Source organism: Stegostoma tigrinum, chromosome 1, assembly GCF_030684315.1.
Source record: "Stegostoma tigrinum isolate sSteTig4 chromosome 1, sSteTig4.hap1, whole genome shotgun sequence".
Taxonomy (NCBI): domain Eukaryota; kingdom Metazoa; phylum Chordata; class Chondrichthyes; order Orectolobiformes; family Stegostomatidae; genus Stegostoma; species Stegostoma tigrinum.
Window position 1 is genome coordinate 162,163,955 of NC_081354.1, and position 15,039 is coordinate 162,178,993.

At 42.7% G+C, this 15,039-nt stretch overlaps 1 protein-coding gene across 1 annotated transcript in view; it reads right to left on the reverse strand.

Moving 5' to 3' along the window:
• The window catches only part of haus1 (HAUS augmin-like complex, subunit 1), a 47,924-nt gene that overhangs the window by 16,081 nt on the left and 16,804 nt on the right, over positions 1-15,039 (reverse strand). Inside the window, exon 4 of the mRNA XM_048535585.2 lies at positions 3,810-3,938. Coding sequence (XP_048391542.1) covers positions 3,810-3,938 — 129 coding nt within the window. The remainder of the gene's footprint in view (positions 1-3,809; positions 3,939-15,039) is intronic.

Genomic DNA, 15,039 nt, shown 5'->3' on the forward strand with positions numbered 1-15,039 from the left:
ATTACAAATCCTTCAGAAGGTGAAGATAGATAAGCCCCCTGGGCCGGATGGGATTTATTCTCGGGTCCTCTGGGAAGCCAGGGAAGAGATTGCCGAGCCTTTGGCATTGATCTTTAACTCGTCATTGTCTACAGGAATAGTGCCAGATGACTGGAGGATAGCAAATGTGGTTCCCCTGTTCAAGAAGGGGAGTAGAGACAACCCTGGTAATTATAGACCAGTGAGCCTTACCTCAGTTGTTGGTAAAGCGTTGGAAAAGGTTATAAGGGATAGGATTTATAATCATCTAGAAAAGAATAAATTGATTTGGGATAGTCAGCACGGTTTTGTGAAGGGAACGTCGTGCCTCACAAACCTTATTGAGTTCTTTGAGAAGGTGACCAAACAGGTAGATGAGAGTAAACCGGTTGATGGATTTCAGCAAGGCGTTCGATAAGGTTCCCCACAATAGGCTATTGTACAAAATGCGGAGAAATGGAATTGTGGGAGATATAGCAGTTTGGATCGGAAATTGGCTTGCTGAAAGAAGACAGAGGGTGGTAGTTGATGGGAAATGTTCATCCTGGAGACCAGTTACCAGTGGTGTACCGCAAGGGTCGGTGTTGGGTCCACTGCTGTTTGTCATTTTTATAAAAGACCTGGATGAGGGCGTAAAAGGATGGGTTAGTAAATTTGCAGACGACACTAAGGTCGGTGGAGTTGTGGATAGTGACGAAGGATGCTGTAGGTTGCAGAGAGACATAGATAAGCTGCAGAGCTGGGCTGAGAGGTGGCAAATGGAGTTTAATGCAGACAAGTGTGAGGTGATGCACTTTAGTAGGAGTAACCGGAAGGCAAAGTACAGGGCTAATAGTAAGATTCTTAGCAGTGCAGTTGAGCAGAGAGATCTCGGTGTCCATGGACACAGATCCTTGAAAGTTGCCACCCAGGTTGACAGGGCTGTTAAGAAGGCATACAGTGTTTTAGCTTTTATTAATAGAGGGATCGAGTTCCGGAACCAAGAGGTTATGCTGCAGCTGTACTAAACTCTGGTGCGGCCGCACTTGGAGTATTGTGTACAGTTCTGGTCACCGCATTATAAGAAGGATGTGGAAGCTTTGGAAAGGGTGCAGAGGAGATTTATTAGGATGTTGCCTGGTATGGAGGGAAGGTCTTATGAGGAAAGGCTGAGGGACTTGAGGCTGTTTTCATTAGAGAGAAGTAGGTTGAGAGGTGATTAATTGAAACATATAAAATAATCAGAGGGTTAGATAGGGTGGATAGGGAAAGCCTTTTTCCTAGGATGGTGACGGCGAGCATGAGGGGGCATAGCTTTAAATTGAGGAGTGAAAGATATAGGACAGATGTCAGAGGTAGTTTCTTTACTCAGAGAGTAGTAAGGGAATGGAACGCTTTGCCTGCAACGGTAGTAGATTCACCAACTTTAGGTACATTTATGTTGTCATTGGACAAGCATATGGACATACATGGAATAGTGTAGGTTAGATGGGCTTGAGATCGGTATGACAGGTCGGCACAACATCGAGGGCCGAAGGGCCTGTACTTTGCTGTAATGTTCTATGTTCTATGGTGGCTTGGGCATGGCAATGGCAGATGGAGTTTAATCCAGACAAAACCAAGGTGATGCATTTTGGAGGATCAAATTTAGGTGTGAATTCTACTGTTCATGGCAGAACCTTTAGGAACATTAACATACAGACTGATCTGGACATACAGTTCACTAGCAGCAACACAGGTGGTGAAAATGATTAAGGAGGCATATTGAGTGCTTGCCTTCATCAGCTAGGGCATGGAGTACAAGAGTTGCAGCTACATAAAACAAATGCAGCCGAACAAGGGGAGTATTGTGTGCAACTGTAGTCATCACATTACCAGAAGGACGTAGAAGCTTTGGAGAAAGTTCAGAGAAGGTTCGCCAGGATGTTGCCCTGTCTTGAGGGCATTGGCTACGAGGAAAGGTTGAAAAGGCTAGGATTGTTTTCACTGGAAAGACGGCGGCTGACAGGAGGCCTGACAGGGGTCTACAGAATTATGACGGGCATAGATAGGGTGGATAGTCAGGCTTTTTCCCAGATTTGAAGTTTCAATTACAGAGGGGCACAGGTTCAAGGTGAAAGAGCAAAAGTTTAAGGGAGATTGAGCGAGGAAAGTTTTTCAAGCAGAGAATGGTAGGAACCTGGAAAGCACCGCTAGAGGTGGTGGTGGAAGCAGGCACATTAGCGACATTTAAGAGGCAGCTGGTTGGTTACATGAATAGGGAGGGAATAGAGGAATATGGACCAAATGATGGCTGGATATTTGTTTTTCAGCTTAGTCAGAGCACGATGATCAGGGCAGGCTTAGAGCACCAAATGATCTGTTCCTGTGTCATACGTCTCTTTTGTGTTTTGTTTTGAGAGTGCCTAGTTCCTTAAGAGACTGCAGACAGAGCCAAGCTTCCAGCATCACAAGCAGCCTAACTGTTCAGGAGGGGAGAGGAAGATAAAAGGAGCAACAATTATGATAAGGATTCATTAGTTAGGGAACAGACAGGTATGTCCATGGCTGTCAAGTGTGACTCCAGGATTGTATGGTACCAGTCTGGTGGCAGGGTCATAGATGTTGCAGAGCAGGTACGTTCTTCCGACAGGCGGGGTTGGGGGGGAATGCTGAGCACTGAGGCCCTTGCAGTGTGTTTTACTAGTGCCATTGGGAACGCTTCAAACTAATTTAGCAAGGGTGTGGTGTAAATCATTCAGGGAAAAATAGAAAAGGGAAAAAAAGATGGAGAGGTAGCGGTGTTGGGTAAGGATTGCATTGCAGTGCTGGAGAAGTAAGATGTCTCAGAGGGTTTAAGGATGGAGTCAATTTACCCAGAGCAATGGATTAAAAAGGGTGAAATTATTTTGTTTGGTGTGGTCTACAGGCCACCAACTAGTGTAAAGGATGTAGAGGAACAACCTGCAGTGAAATTTCAGAGAATTGTTAGCATGATAGAATAGGGGTCTTCAATTACCCAAATATAACCTGGGATAGTGGTGGTGTAAATGGCAGTGAGGGCCAAGTATTCCTAGAATGTATAGGGACAGTTTCCTACAATAGTCCAACAAGGAAGGATGCATCATTGGACCTGATCCTTTGCAAAAAAAGCAGGCCTAGTGAATCAAGTATCAGTGGGGGGATATTTCAGGGACAGAGATCATTGTTTCATAAGATTCAGGTTATATTGGAGAATAACATGCAACAATACAGAGCTAGAAGAATCAATTGACAAGTGTTGACTTCCATAGGCTAGAACAGAATTGAGCAGGATTGATTGGAACAAGAGCGTCAGGAAGGTCAGAAATTGAACCACCTTGAAGCAGTAAATGGTTTGGATACAGTTGAGGCATATTCCCTTTAAAGAGAAAGGTCAATAGAAGGGTTCAAAATTAATATGGAAGTGAACTTTGAGAGATTTTTGGCACTTAATTTTAGCAAGGCACAGAGACTGAATTGGAAGCATCCCAGGATTTTGACAAAAGTGAGAGCAGAAATCTTGAAATTATAGGCCATAATATTTCAGTCTTCCTTGGACTCCAGGGAAGTGATAGAACATTTCGCTGATGATTGCGCACTTCCCCATTTCTGACCTTATAATGAGCGAGGATCACAGAAGAAGCAACTGAAGATGCTGGATGTCCTGTAGTTGAGATAAATGACCAAAAACTAAAACCATCTTATGTATCAGATATGATCAGCTAAGCCTCATGGAACAGTTCCAAGCAGGGAAACAACATCTTCACAAAAGGCAGCAAAGAAACAAGCAATAGAAATAGAGCAGCACTCACTTTTCCAGAGACTTTTCCAGATTGATAGTTTCAGTCAGTTTCTTTGACAGATCACTAATTACAACCACTTGACTTCTGTTCTCAGCTGCTAAATGGTCAGAGGCCAAATCTTTTATTGCAAGCACAAAGCTAAAAAGAAAGAAAATAAAATATTAAGCATTCAAGAGGAAATATGTAAAACATTTTACAAACCATAAAAAATTTTAAACCATACATCCTGATTCATCAGGTTTATGGATTCTACTTATAGTCTGTGATGAATGTTTAACATGTAGATTGGATCGGAGAATGGGTCAGGTTCATGCCTCAAAATTAAACAGCTTGCCAGCATTTGCTACTAAAATTTACACAGGATCAGTTGGGAGGTGGGATTAATGACTGAATGGCCACCTTCTGTTCTGCATTATTTCAGATCTGTAATTTAGTATGTTATTGGAATGCTGGTAGAAGCGTACTGCGGCAACATACTTAGAAGAGTTTATTTCATGTGAGAACCTCTTATTCTGCCTTCGCTCACACCACACTGTTCATGGATCAGTGGAGTAGGAAAGTTGACATTTTGTTATATATTAAAAAAATCCCCTGCAAGTCACATATCCCACCTGATCATGTCCTGTCATTGGGTTAAAACCCTCAAAACTTCCTTCTCAGCATCATTGTAGGTGTCTCAACAACTACAGTAAATGGTTCAAGAATGCCATCTCCAGAGCAATAAGAATAGGCAATAAATGATGATCCAGCAACAGCAACACTAACTTCCCATGAATAAATAAAAAGCCCACACAATGAGGTTAGGACAGTATGATCTCAGAACAACCACACTGGGAAAGTGAGACTGTAAAATGCTACAGTCATCATCATTGAAATGTAAGCAAAACATAAGGTATTAGAGATTAAGATGAAGACTAACATAGAAAATAACTAAATATTCTAATAATTAGAAGCACAGAGACATCCTGTGGAGCTGGAGGAACACAGCAAGCCAGGCAACATCACAAGAACAGGAAAGTAGACGTTACAGGTCGTGACATTTTTCTGAAGAAAGGTCCTGAGCTGAAACATCAACTTTCCTGCTCCTCTGATGCTGCCAGGCCTGCTGTGTTATCTCTGACTCCAGCATCGGCAGTTCTTACAATCTCACAGAGACATCCTACTAGTTTTCAAAATGCATTAAGGAATTTAAGCATTCCTTTCTGATAATGTGATTGAAATAATGATTTTTAACTTGAAAAAATATAAACACCTCCTTTCATCATTTTACACTAACCAGAAAACAGGGACATCATGGGCATAAAATGGCACTGAAGTATGTATCTAAGCCCATGCATTTAAATAGTAAAAAATTTTAAAGTAGACATGGATGTTCATTCAGATAGATAAAACAACAACAGGTAATTAGTCAAGTGTTGTTGAACAAACTGGCTAAGAGTAAATAGAATTTGAACATTTACTGGCATTGGAGGCAGTCCAGAGAAGGTTCACTGGGATGATCTCAGATATGAAGGAATTTTCTGGTGAGGACACGTTTGGGAAAATTAGGTTTGTACTCATTGGAGTTCATAATAATGATGAAGATTCATTTTTTGACGGGGGAGAGCAAGGGGTGTTTAGAAGTAGATGCTGAAAACTGCTAGCTGGCATTTTGGCAAAGTTGTCAGCACTGCTGCCTCATGACACCTGTGAGCCGGATTCAACTCCAGCCTTGGGTGATTGTCTGTATGGAGTTTGCACATTCTCCCTGTATCTGTGTGGGTTTCAACAGGTGTTCCGGCTGCCTCCCACAGTCTAAAGATGCACAGGTTAGGCGGATTGAACTAAATTATCCCATGGTATCCAGGGATGTGCAGGCTAAGTGAATTAGCCATGGTAAATGCAGGGTTAAGGGGATATGGTGGAGGAGCAAGTCTGATGGGAATGGTCTTTGGAGTTTTGGTGCAGACATGATGGGTCAAGTGACCTTATTTAGCACTGAGCGTATTCTATGATTCTATCAGGTTGTTTTGCCTTGCAAGTGAGTCCATAACCACAGTGTGCAATCGTACAATATTTGTGTCTATGCTGGAGACTTCAATAACGTCTCCTGAGTTCTCCTTCCCTGTCATTTCTTTGATATTTTTCAACATAGTTGAATTCACTGCTACAAAGGTTAACCTGCTGCTTTGTTTCCCACTGGGGCAAGTTTCACCATTTCCATCCCCCCCGGCTCCCAAGCAATTTTGAACAGATATTGAAAAACCAAAGAACAATAAAGCTCACCCTTCTTTCTTCCAAATCTACAAAACCCTAGCTTACACATTCAAGGCTGAGGCCAGTTCTGGGGTTGGTCTTCCAGTGCAACTTTGAAAATGATATTCCAGATAGAAGGATGCCCTTAGCTGAATTCCCAGTGCGTGCTCCCAACAGGGAAGACAGTACTAAGGAAAGCACTGTTTTATAATATTATGAAGATCACTCCTCATAACTGAGACTTTCCATTCCAGGCAACATCCTGGTAAATCTCCTCTCCGGGGCAATCATGTCCTTCTGATGGTGTGATGACCAGAACTGCACACAGTATTCCATCTGTGGTCTAAACCAATGTTTATAAAGTTGTAACAAGATTCCCTTACTTGTATTTCTATGCCGAGCCAAAGGCATGCAACTTGTATACCCAGTCTACCAGTGCTGATTCCTTCAGGGATCTCTGGACTTGCTCATATAAGGTTCCTTTGTTCCTCAGTACTCCCTGGGGACCATTATTCATCATGAATATCCTTTCCTTATATTAGATCTCTCAAAATGTATCGCCTCACACTTATCAAGATTAAATTCCATATCCCATTGCTCTGCCCGATTTACAAGCTGACCAATATCAGACTGTAGCCAAGACTATCCTCCACACTATCAACATCACCACCAAACTCTTGTCCTCTGCAAAGACACTAATGAAATCTTCTACATTCACATCCAGGTCGTTTACATACATAACAAACAGCACAAGTCCCAGCACTGATCCCCGTGGTACACTATCAGTCACAGGCTTCCAACCACAAAAACAGCCCTTCACCATCACCATTTGCCTCCAATTTGCAAACCAATTTTGGATCTGCTCGTTTGCCACTGTGCCTTGGATCCCATTGGCTCTTATCTTTTCTACTGGCTTTCCATGTGGACCTTGTCAAAGGCGTTACCGAAGTCCTTGCAAACCGCATCAAGTACTCTGCTCTCAAAATATTTAAGTTAGCTTTTTAAACGCTCAATTAAATTAGTCTGACAGGATCTCCCACCAACAAATCCGTGTCGACTATCTTTACCTTTGATTAAACCTGTCCCTCAATTTTTTCATCAACCCACCACTGACATCGAATTAACTGGCCTGTGATTACCTGGCCATTCACCACTGCCCGTCTTGAACAAAGGAACATTACTTACCCTCCAGTCTTTCTGCACTTCACCTGGGGCCTGCAAAATATTTAATATCTTAGACCAGGCCCAAGCCATCTCCTCCCTTGCCTCCCAAAACATCCTGGGTCACATTTCATCAGGCTTTGGGGATTTATGTGCCTTTATGCCTACTAAAATATCTAATACCTTATTGATCTTAAAATGCTCTAGAAACCCACCTTCTTTCCCTGGTAATCCTCTAGCTTTTAACACTCCTTGTCTTATTCACTCATGGGACGTGGGCGTCGCTGGCTGTCTAGCGTTTATTGCCCGTTCCTAATTGTCCTTGAGAAGGTAGTGATGAGTTGCCTTCTTACACCGCTGCAGTCCATAGAGTGTAAGTTGATCCAGAACACCCTTAGGGAGAGAATTCCAGAAATTTGGCCCAGTGACAGTGAAGGAACAGCGACATATTTCCAAGTCAGGATGTGAGTGGCTTGAAGGGGAATTTACTGGTGGTGTTCCCATGTATCTGCTACCTCTGTCTTTCTGGATGGAAGTTGTCATGGGTTTTGCAAGTGCTGTCTAAGGAGCCTTGAGGAATTTTTGCAGTGCATCTTGTGAATATCCATTAGTGATCGAGGCAATGGATATTTGTGGATGTGATGGTAATCAAACAGGCTGCTTTGTCCTCGATGGTGTCAAGCTTCTCGAGTATTATTGGAGCTACATCTATCTATGCAAGTGGAAATATTCCATCATGATCCTGGCATATACCTTGTAAATGACAGTAATCTTTGGAGAGTCAGGAGGTGAGTTACTTCCTAAGTATTCCTAGATTCTGACCTGGTCTTGCAGCTACTGGATTTACGTGGTGAGTTCAGTTGAGTTCCTGATCATTGGTAACCCCAAGGATGTTGGTAGTGCTGTATTCAGGGTCGGTAACATAGTTGAATATCTAGAAGTGGTGGTTAGATCATCTTGGATTGGAGATGGTTATTGCCTGGCATTTGTGTAGCACAAATATTACTTGCCACTTGTTAGCACAAGCCTGGATATTGTCCAGACCTTGTTGCATTTGAACATGGATTGTTTCAGTATATAAGGAATTGCAAATGGTGCTGGACATTGTAAAATCATTGGCGAACGTTCTCACCTTATGAAGGAGGGAAGGTTGTCAGTGATGAAGCCGCTGACGACGGTGAGGCCTAGGTCACCACACCAAGATGTCCGTAAAATGCAGCCTTCATGTCAAATGCAGAGTGGCACAGTGATCTCATCTCTGAAATTCAGCTCTTTTATCCATGATTGAACCAAGGCTGAAATGGGTTCAGGAGCTGAGTCACCCTGGCAGAACCAAAATTTGGCAAATTTAGCAGGTACCGTTTAACAGCATTGTTGATGTCAATTTACTGTTGATTGACAGTAGATTGATGGGCGATGGGCCAGTTTGGATTTGTGCTGCATTTTGTGTACAGGACATATCCGGACAATTTTCCACATTGTCAGATAGATGCCAGTGTTGTAACCGTACTGGAAGAACTTGGCTAGGGGAACAGCAAATTCTTCAGCACTGGTCACAGGTGACGGCCTGGAAGACTGGTGGGTAGCAAATGTTGCGCCCTTTTTCAAGAAGGACTACAAAGAAAAACCTGGGCACTACAGACCAATAAGTCTAACAGCTCTGGTAGACAGGTTACTTGAAACGATTCTGAGGGATAAAGATGCACATGCATTTGGAAAGACAGGGTTTGATTAGGAGTAGTCCGCATGGCTTTGTGTCTGGAGATCATGCCTCACAAATTTGTTAGAGTTCTTAGGAAGGTTGATGAGGACAGGCTGGTAGGTGTAGTCGAGATGGATTTCAGTAAGGCCTTTGATAAGATTTCACATGGTAGGCTGCTCTGCAAAGAAATCCAGGGAAAGCTGGCAAATTGGATTCACAATTGGCTTTGTAGGAGGAAGCCAAGAGTAATAGTGGAAGGATGTTTGTCGGACTGGAGGCCTGTAATTAGTGGTGTGCCTCAGAAGTCAGTGCTGGGCCCATTGCTGTTTGTTATCAACATCAACGATTTGGATGAAAATGTACAAGGCATGATTCACAAGCTCCACTTCACAAGCATCAAAATCTCCCCTCCCCTGACCGCATCCCAAAACCAGCCCAGCTCGTCTCCACCTCCCTAACCTGTCCGTCCTTTCTCCCAGCTATCCCCTCCTCCCACCTCAACCCCCAACCCACCTCCTACCTACCAGCCTCATCCCTGCCTCCTTGACCTGTCCATCTTCCCTGGACTGACCAACCCCCACCCTAACTCCCCACCCTACACTCACCTTTACTGGCTCCATCCCCACCTCCTTGACCTGTCCGTCTCCTCTCCACCTATCTGCTTCTTCATCATCTTTCATCCGCATCCCACTCTCTCTATTTATTTCAGAATCCCCTTCCCCTCCCCCATTTCTGAAGAAGGGTCCAGACCTGAAACATCAGCTTTCCTGCTCTTCTGATGCTGCTTGGCCTACTTTATTCATCCAGCTCTACACCTTGTTATCTGAAGGCATGATTAGTAAGTTTGTAGATGACACTAAAATAGGCAGCATTGTGCGTAGCAAGGAAGGTTACCAGAATTTGCAGCAGGATCTTGATCAGCATGGGAAGTGGGCCAAAATATGGTAAAAGGAGTTTATGATAGTTAAGTGTGAGGTGTTGCAAATTGGAAAGTCAAACCAAGGTAGGAGCTTCATGGTGAATGGTAGGGCCTTAAGGTGCATAGTGGAACAGAGGGACCTTGGAGCTCAAGGGCACGATTCTTGGAAAGTGGAGTCACAGGTAGACAGTGCAGTGAAGAAAGCTTTTGCCACACTGGCCTTCAGTAAGGGCATTGAGTACAGAAGTTGGGAAGTTATGTTGTTATTGTACAAGACATCAGTGAGGCCGCACTTGGAGTATTGTGTTCGGTTTTGGTCACCTTGTTATTGGAAGGATGTTATTAACCTGGAAAGGCTGTGAGAAGATTTACAAGGATGTTGCCAGGACTCAAGGAACTGAGTTATAGGGAGAGATTGGACAAGCTAGAGTTTTTCTTTTAATTCATTACAGGATGACTGTATCACTGGCTACGCAGCATTTATTGCACAGAGGACAGTTCAGAGTCAGTCACATTGCTGTGGGTCTGGAGTCACATACAGGCCAGTCCAGAATAGGATAGCAGATTTCCTTCCCTAAAAGGGCATAAGTAAGCCAGACGGGTTCATGAGATTCTTAATTCCAGATATTTTCTTGACTTCAAATGCCACCATCTGCTGCGGCAGGATTTGAACCCAGATCCCCAGAACATTATCTGGGTCTCTGGATTAACAGTCCAGTGATAATCCCAAAAGGCCATCACCTCCCCACTAAAGGGTTGTTTTCTTTATTGTGTAGGAGACTGAGGGGAGATCTTATAGAAGTGTGTAAGATCATGAAAGGCATTGATAGGGTGAATGCACTCAGTTTTTTTTCCCAGGGTTGGGGAAATCAAGGACTAGAGGGCATCAGTTTATGGTAAGAGGGGAAAGAATAAAACAGGAACCTAAGGGACAAATTTTTTTTTTAAACACACAGAATTTGGTACATATATGAAATCGGCTGCCAGTGGAAGTGGTTCGGGTGGGTACATTAACAACATTTAAATGGCATTTGGACAAATACATGAATAGGAAAGGTTTAGAAGGATACGGGGCCAAGTGCAGGGAAACGGGTTTGCGTGAATGGACATTTTGGTCAGCATGGACCAGTTTGGGCCGAAGAGCCTGTCTCCATGCTGTAGAACTCTATGACTCTAAGTCTTCAGTATTATTGCCTGGATGCTGTCAGGGTCCATAACCAAAAACTTATTAAATGCTTTGGGGCTTTCCTTAATCCTACCCGCGAGAGATATTTTGTGGTTCCTCTTTGCTCTCAATTTTTTTTTAAGCAACCTCTACACATACTGTATTTCTGAAGGGGCTCCCTGTTTTCAATGCTCTTTACTAACATAGGTACTTCTTTTTCTGTCTCAAAATCTTGATATCCTTTGACACCCAGGGTCCCGTGGACTTGCTGCACACTCCCGTTTCCTAGTTTGGTCAGCATGAACTTGCTGAGTTTCAGGTTTTTGACAAGGTCATTCTTAGCACTTTCATATCATTGGTGCTGACTTCCTAAATCACAACAGCAAGATCAATTAACATGCACAGCTGGAGATATTTGGTGACTTTTTAAAAAAATTCATTTCTAAGATGTGGGCATTGCTAGTTGCCCAAAAGGCAATTAAGTGTCAACAACATTTCTATGGGTTTGAAATCACACATAGTCCAGACCAGGTAAGGATGGCAGATTTCCTTCCCAGAAGCACAACGATTTATATCACATTAATGAGTGTTCCCCACAAAGTCTGCATGATATGCAAAGACAGAAAAGGCAGCAAAATCTTAAAAACACCCCTGCATGAGATGAATTCAATAATACAAGTGATTAAGAGAAAGTTTGTGGACTTAGTATCAACTCAACTCAGGTACTATCAGAAATTCAACCTGGAGGTCATCAAATAATTGCTTACCGATTCATTTTACCTTCTCATTCAATGGCTTTGGAGCTACAATAAAGATTCTCAATTAAAAAATATATGCATAAGATAAAGATGTTGGCCTCAAAAATTAGATGGTGTTTTCAGAATCTCAAAAGGCGTAGCGTAAGTAAATCTGGAATTAAGAGTTTCATCTAATGGTAGCCATGAAACCAGTCACGGGAAAAGCCCACCTGCTTCACCAATGTCGATTAGGGAAAGAAACTGCCATCCTTACCTGGTCTGGACTACACACAATTCTAAGCCCACAGCAGTGTGGTTGACTCAGGGATGGGCAACAAATGCAGGCCTAATCAGTGACGCAATCATCCTGTTAATGAATTTTTTTAAAAATCCATAAATCCTTAAAATCCTGAAAGATTAGCTACAACAGAGCGAGTTACACAGCTTCTTCATATCATGTGATGCTGTCACCTCTGTACATTTGTCACATATCATTGAGCTGATACAGTTAAAAGTGACAGCAGTTAAAAATCATGAGGCAGGAAGGAAGGCAAATAATGCAAAGTTGTAATCTGTAATGCACTGCCCTAATGTGTGGTGGAAGCAGATTTGATAACAAGCTTCAAAAAGGGAACTTGATTAACAATGAGGAAATACTGTGTTCTGAGGTAAGGTCATTGGACCAGAAACATTAAGAACATAACATAAGATAATGTTGTTTACGCCTTGCCATAGGCAGTGAAAAGCTTTGTTTAGGAGCAGTACAGGCAGACCATAGTAAGCAAGGATGTCTAGATCAGAGGTTGTAAAAAGGCTTAGAGCCATACAGATTACAGGCTGCACATCTGGTCTTCAGTGGATTTCCTGGGTCATCCAACGTTCATGGTTGGGGGACATTTGCATTGACTTTTTTGATACACAGTCCTCCTCACATTTACTAATGAAGTCTGTGACAGCAGTGGCATACTAGTCTAGGTTTTCCAAACCTGTGAGAAACGTCCCATCTTATCCATAGAACTAAAATCCTCCAGTCCCAGGAACATCATGGTAAATCTTTCCTGAATTTTCTCCAATTTAATAATGTCCTCCCTATAGCTCAGTGACCAGAACTATACACAGCACTGCAAAAGTGGCCAGACTCACATCCCATACAACCCCAACATGACGTCTCAGCTCCTATACTCAATGGCCCGAGCAATGAAGGCAAACATGTGAAACATCATCTTAAATCACTTCCATAGCTCGAAATTCCCATCAACTCATTCTCATTGCTTCCTGTGCCAAAATCAAAACCCATCACACCCACTCAACAAATGAGGACAACAGCAAGGCTGATTCCAATGCAATTACAGCTGAATAGTTAGTTATTGCAGTTTCTGAGTTGAAAAATGACCTCTCCAGCGAGATATACCTGGATGGTAGACATGCATCCACCCTTACTAAAGCAATAAATCATAGAAACTGAGGAGCAGAACTAGGTCATTCAGCACCTCAAGCCTGCTCTGCCACTGATGACTTGAACATCATTTGCCCACTCTATCTTCATACCCTTTGTGTTATTAGCATCTGAAAGCCCACCAACCTTTGCCTTGAATACACTTAATGACTGAGCTTCCTAAGTCCTCTGGGGCACAGAATTTCAGGGATTCACCACCTGAGTGAAGAAAGTCCTCCACATTTCATTTCTAAATGACCTACTAATTGTTCTGAGATCCCTTGTTCTAGACACACCCATCAGCCAGGGGAAACATCCTTTCTGTATCTGCCCAGCCAGATTGCTTCTCATTTTCTTAAGTCTAGAAAACACAGTCTTTTCCATCTTTCCTTATAGCTTAGTCGCATCATCTCAAGTTGCAGTTTTATGAACTCCCTCTATGACAGGTACATCCCTCAGAAACATAGAGAGAGAATGAGCAGAGATTGATTAGCCATGATCAAAATGAAGCATTCATCTCAGTATCATGTTCCCACTTTCCCCTCATTTTTTGAACCCTTTAGCCTCAAAAACTATTTTTATCTCCTTCTTGAAAACATGCATTATTCTGACCTCAATCACTTTGTGGCAGAGAATTTCGCGGGTTCGCCACTCTCTGGGTGAAGAAATTTACCCACATCTCAGTCATAAATGGCCTACCTGTAACCTAGGACTATGGCCCCTGGTTCTGGGCTCTCATCATCAGGAATATCCTTCTTTCATTTAGTCTATCCAGTCTGTTAGAATTTAATAGGTTTCAATGAGATCCTCCTCACTCTCCCATCCTACCCCAATTCCTCCAATCAATATAGTCCTAACCAATCCAATTTCTCGCCATACATCAGTCTCCTTATCCCAGAATTAGCCTGGTAACCCTTCATTGCACTTCCTCCATAGCAAGAACATCTATCCTCAGATAAGAGACCAAACTGCACAGATTCCAGGTGTGGTCTCTCCAAGGCCCCCGTACAGTTGCTGCAAGACATTTATATTCCTGGTCTCAACTCCTATTACAACAAAGGCCATTGTATCATTTGACTTTCTAATTGCTTTCTGCATCTCAACATTAGTTTTCAGTTAAATCAGTTCCTTCATGAACAGAGGAAAATGTTGCAGATGCGGCAATTTGGAAGGCTAGTGGAATGAGTCTTTATTGAGAGAAATTGTCTACAGGAATAGTGGAGACCCGCTTCAATTGTATAGGATGCTGGTCAGAGTTTTGGTCTCTATCTCAGGAAAAGTAAGCGCTATAGAGGGAGTGTAACAAGAGGTTCACTAGACATTCCTGCAATGGCAGGACTGTCTTATGGAGCACGAGATTGGGCAAAGTGGGTCTGTATTCTCTAGAGTTTTACAGAAATGAGAGGTGATCTCTTTGTGACATAAAAATATAAAGAGACAAAGTCAGAAGTCACATAACACCAGATCATAACCCAACAGGTTGATTTAAAAATCACAAGCTTTTACAGGACTGCTCCTTTGTCAAATGAAGTGCACTTTCTCAGATGGTGCACTTCACTTGACGAAGGAAAAGAATTCCAAAAGCTTGTGACTTCAAATAAACCTGTTGGACTATAGCCTGTTGTCATGTGACATCTGATTTTCACCACCCCAGTCCATCAACATCATGGTGAGTATGAAGAGAAAGGCAGTGTAGATGTAAGGAAGATGTTTCCCCTGCTTGGGGATTTAGAACCAGGGCACAATTAAAAAATAAGTGAGGTATCATTTTTACTCAGAGGATTATAAACGTTTGGAATTTGCAACCAAGGGTTGGTGAGAATTCAGTCTTTGAGTATGTTGAGGTTGGTTGGCTCGCCGAGCTAGTTCATTGTTCTGCAGACAA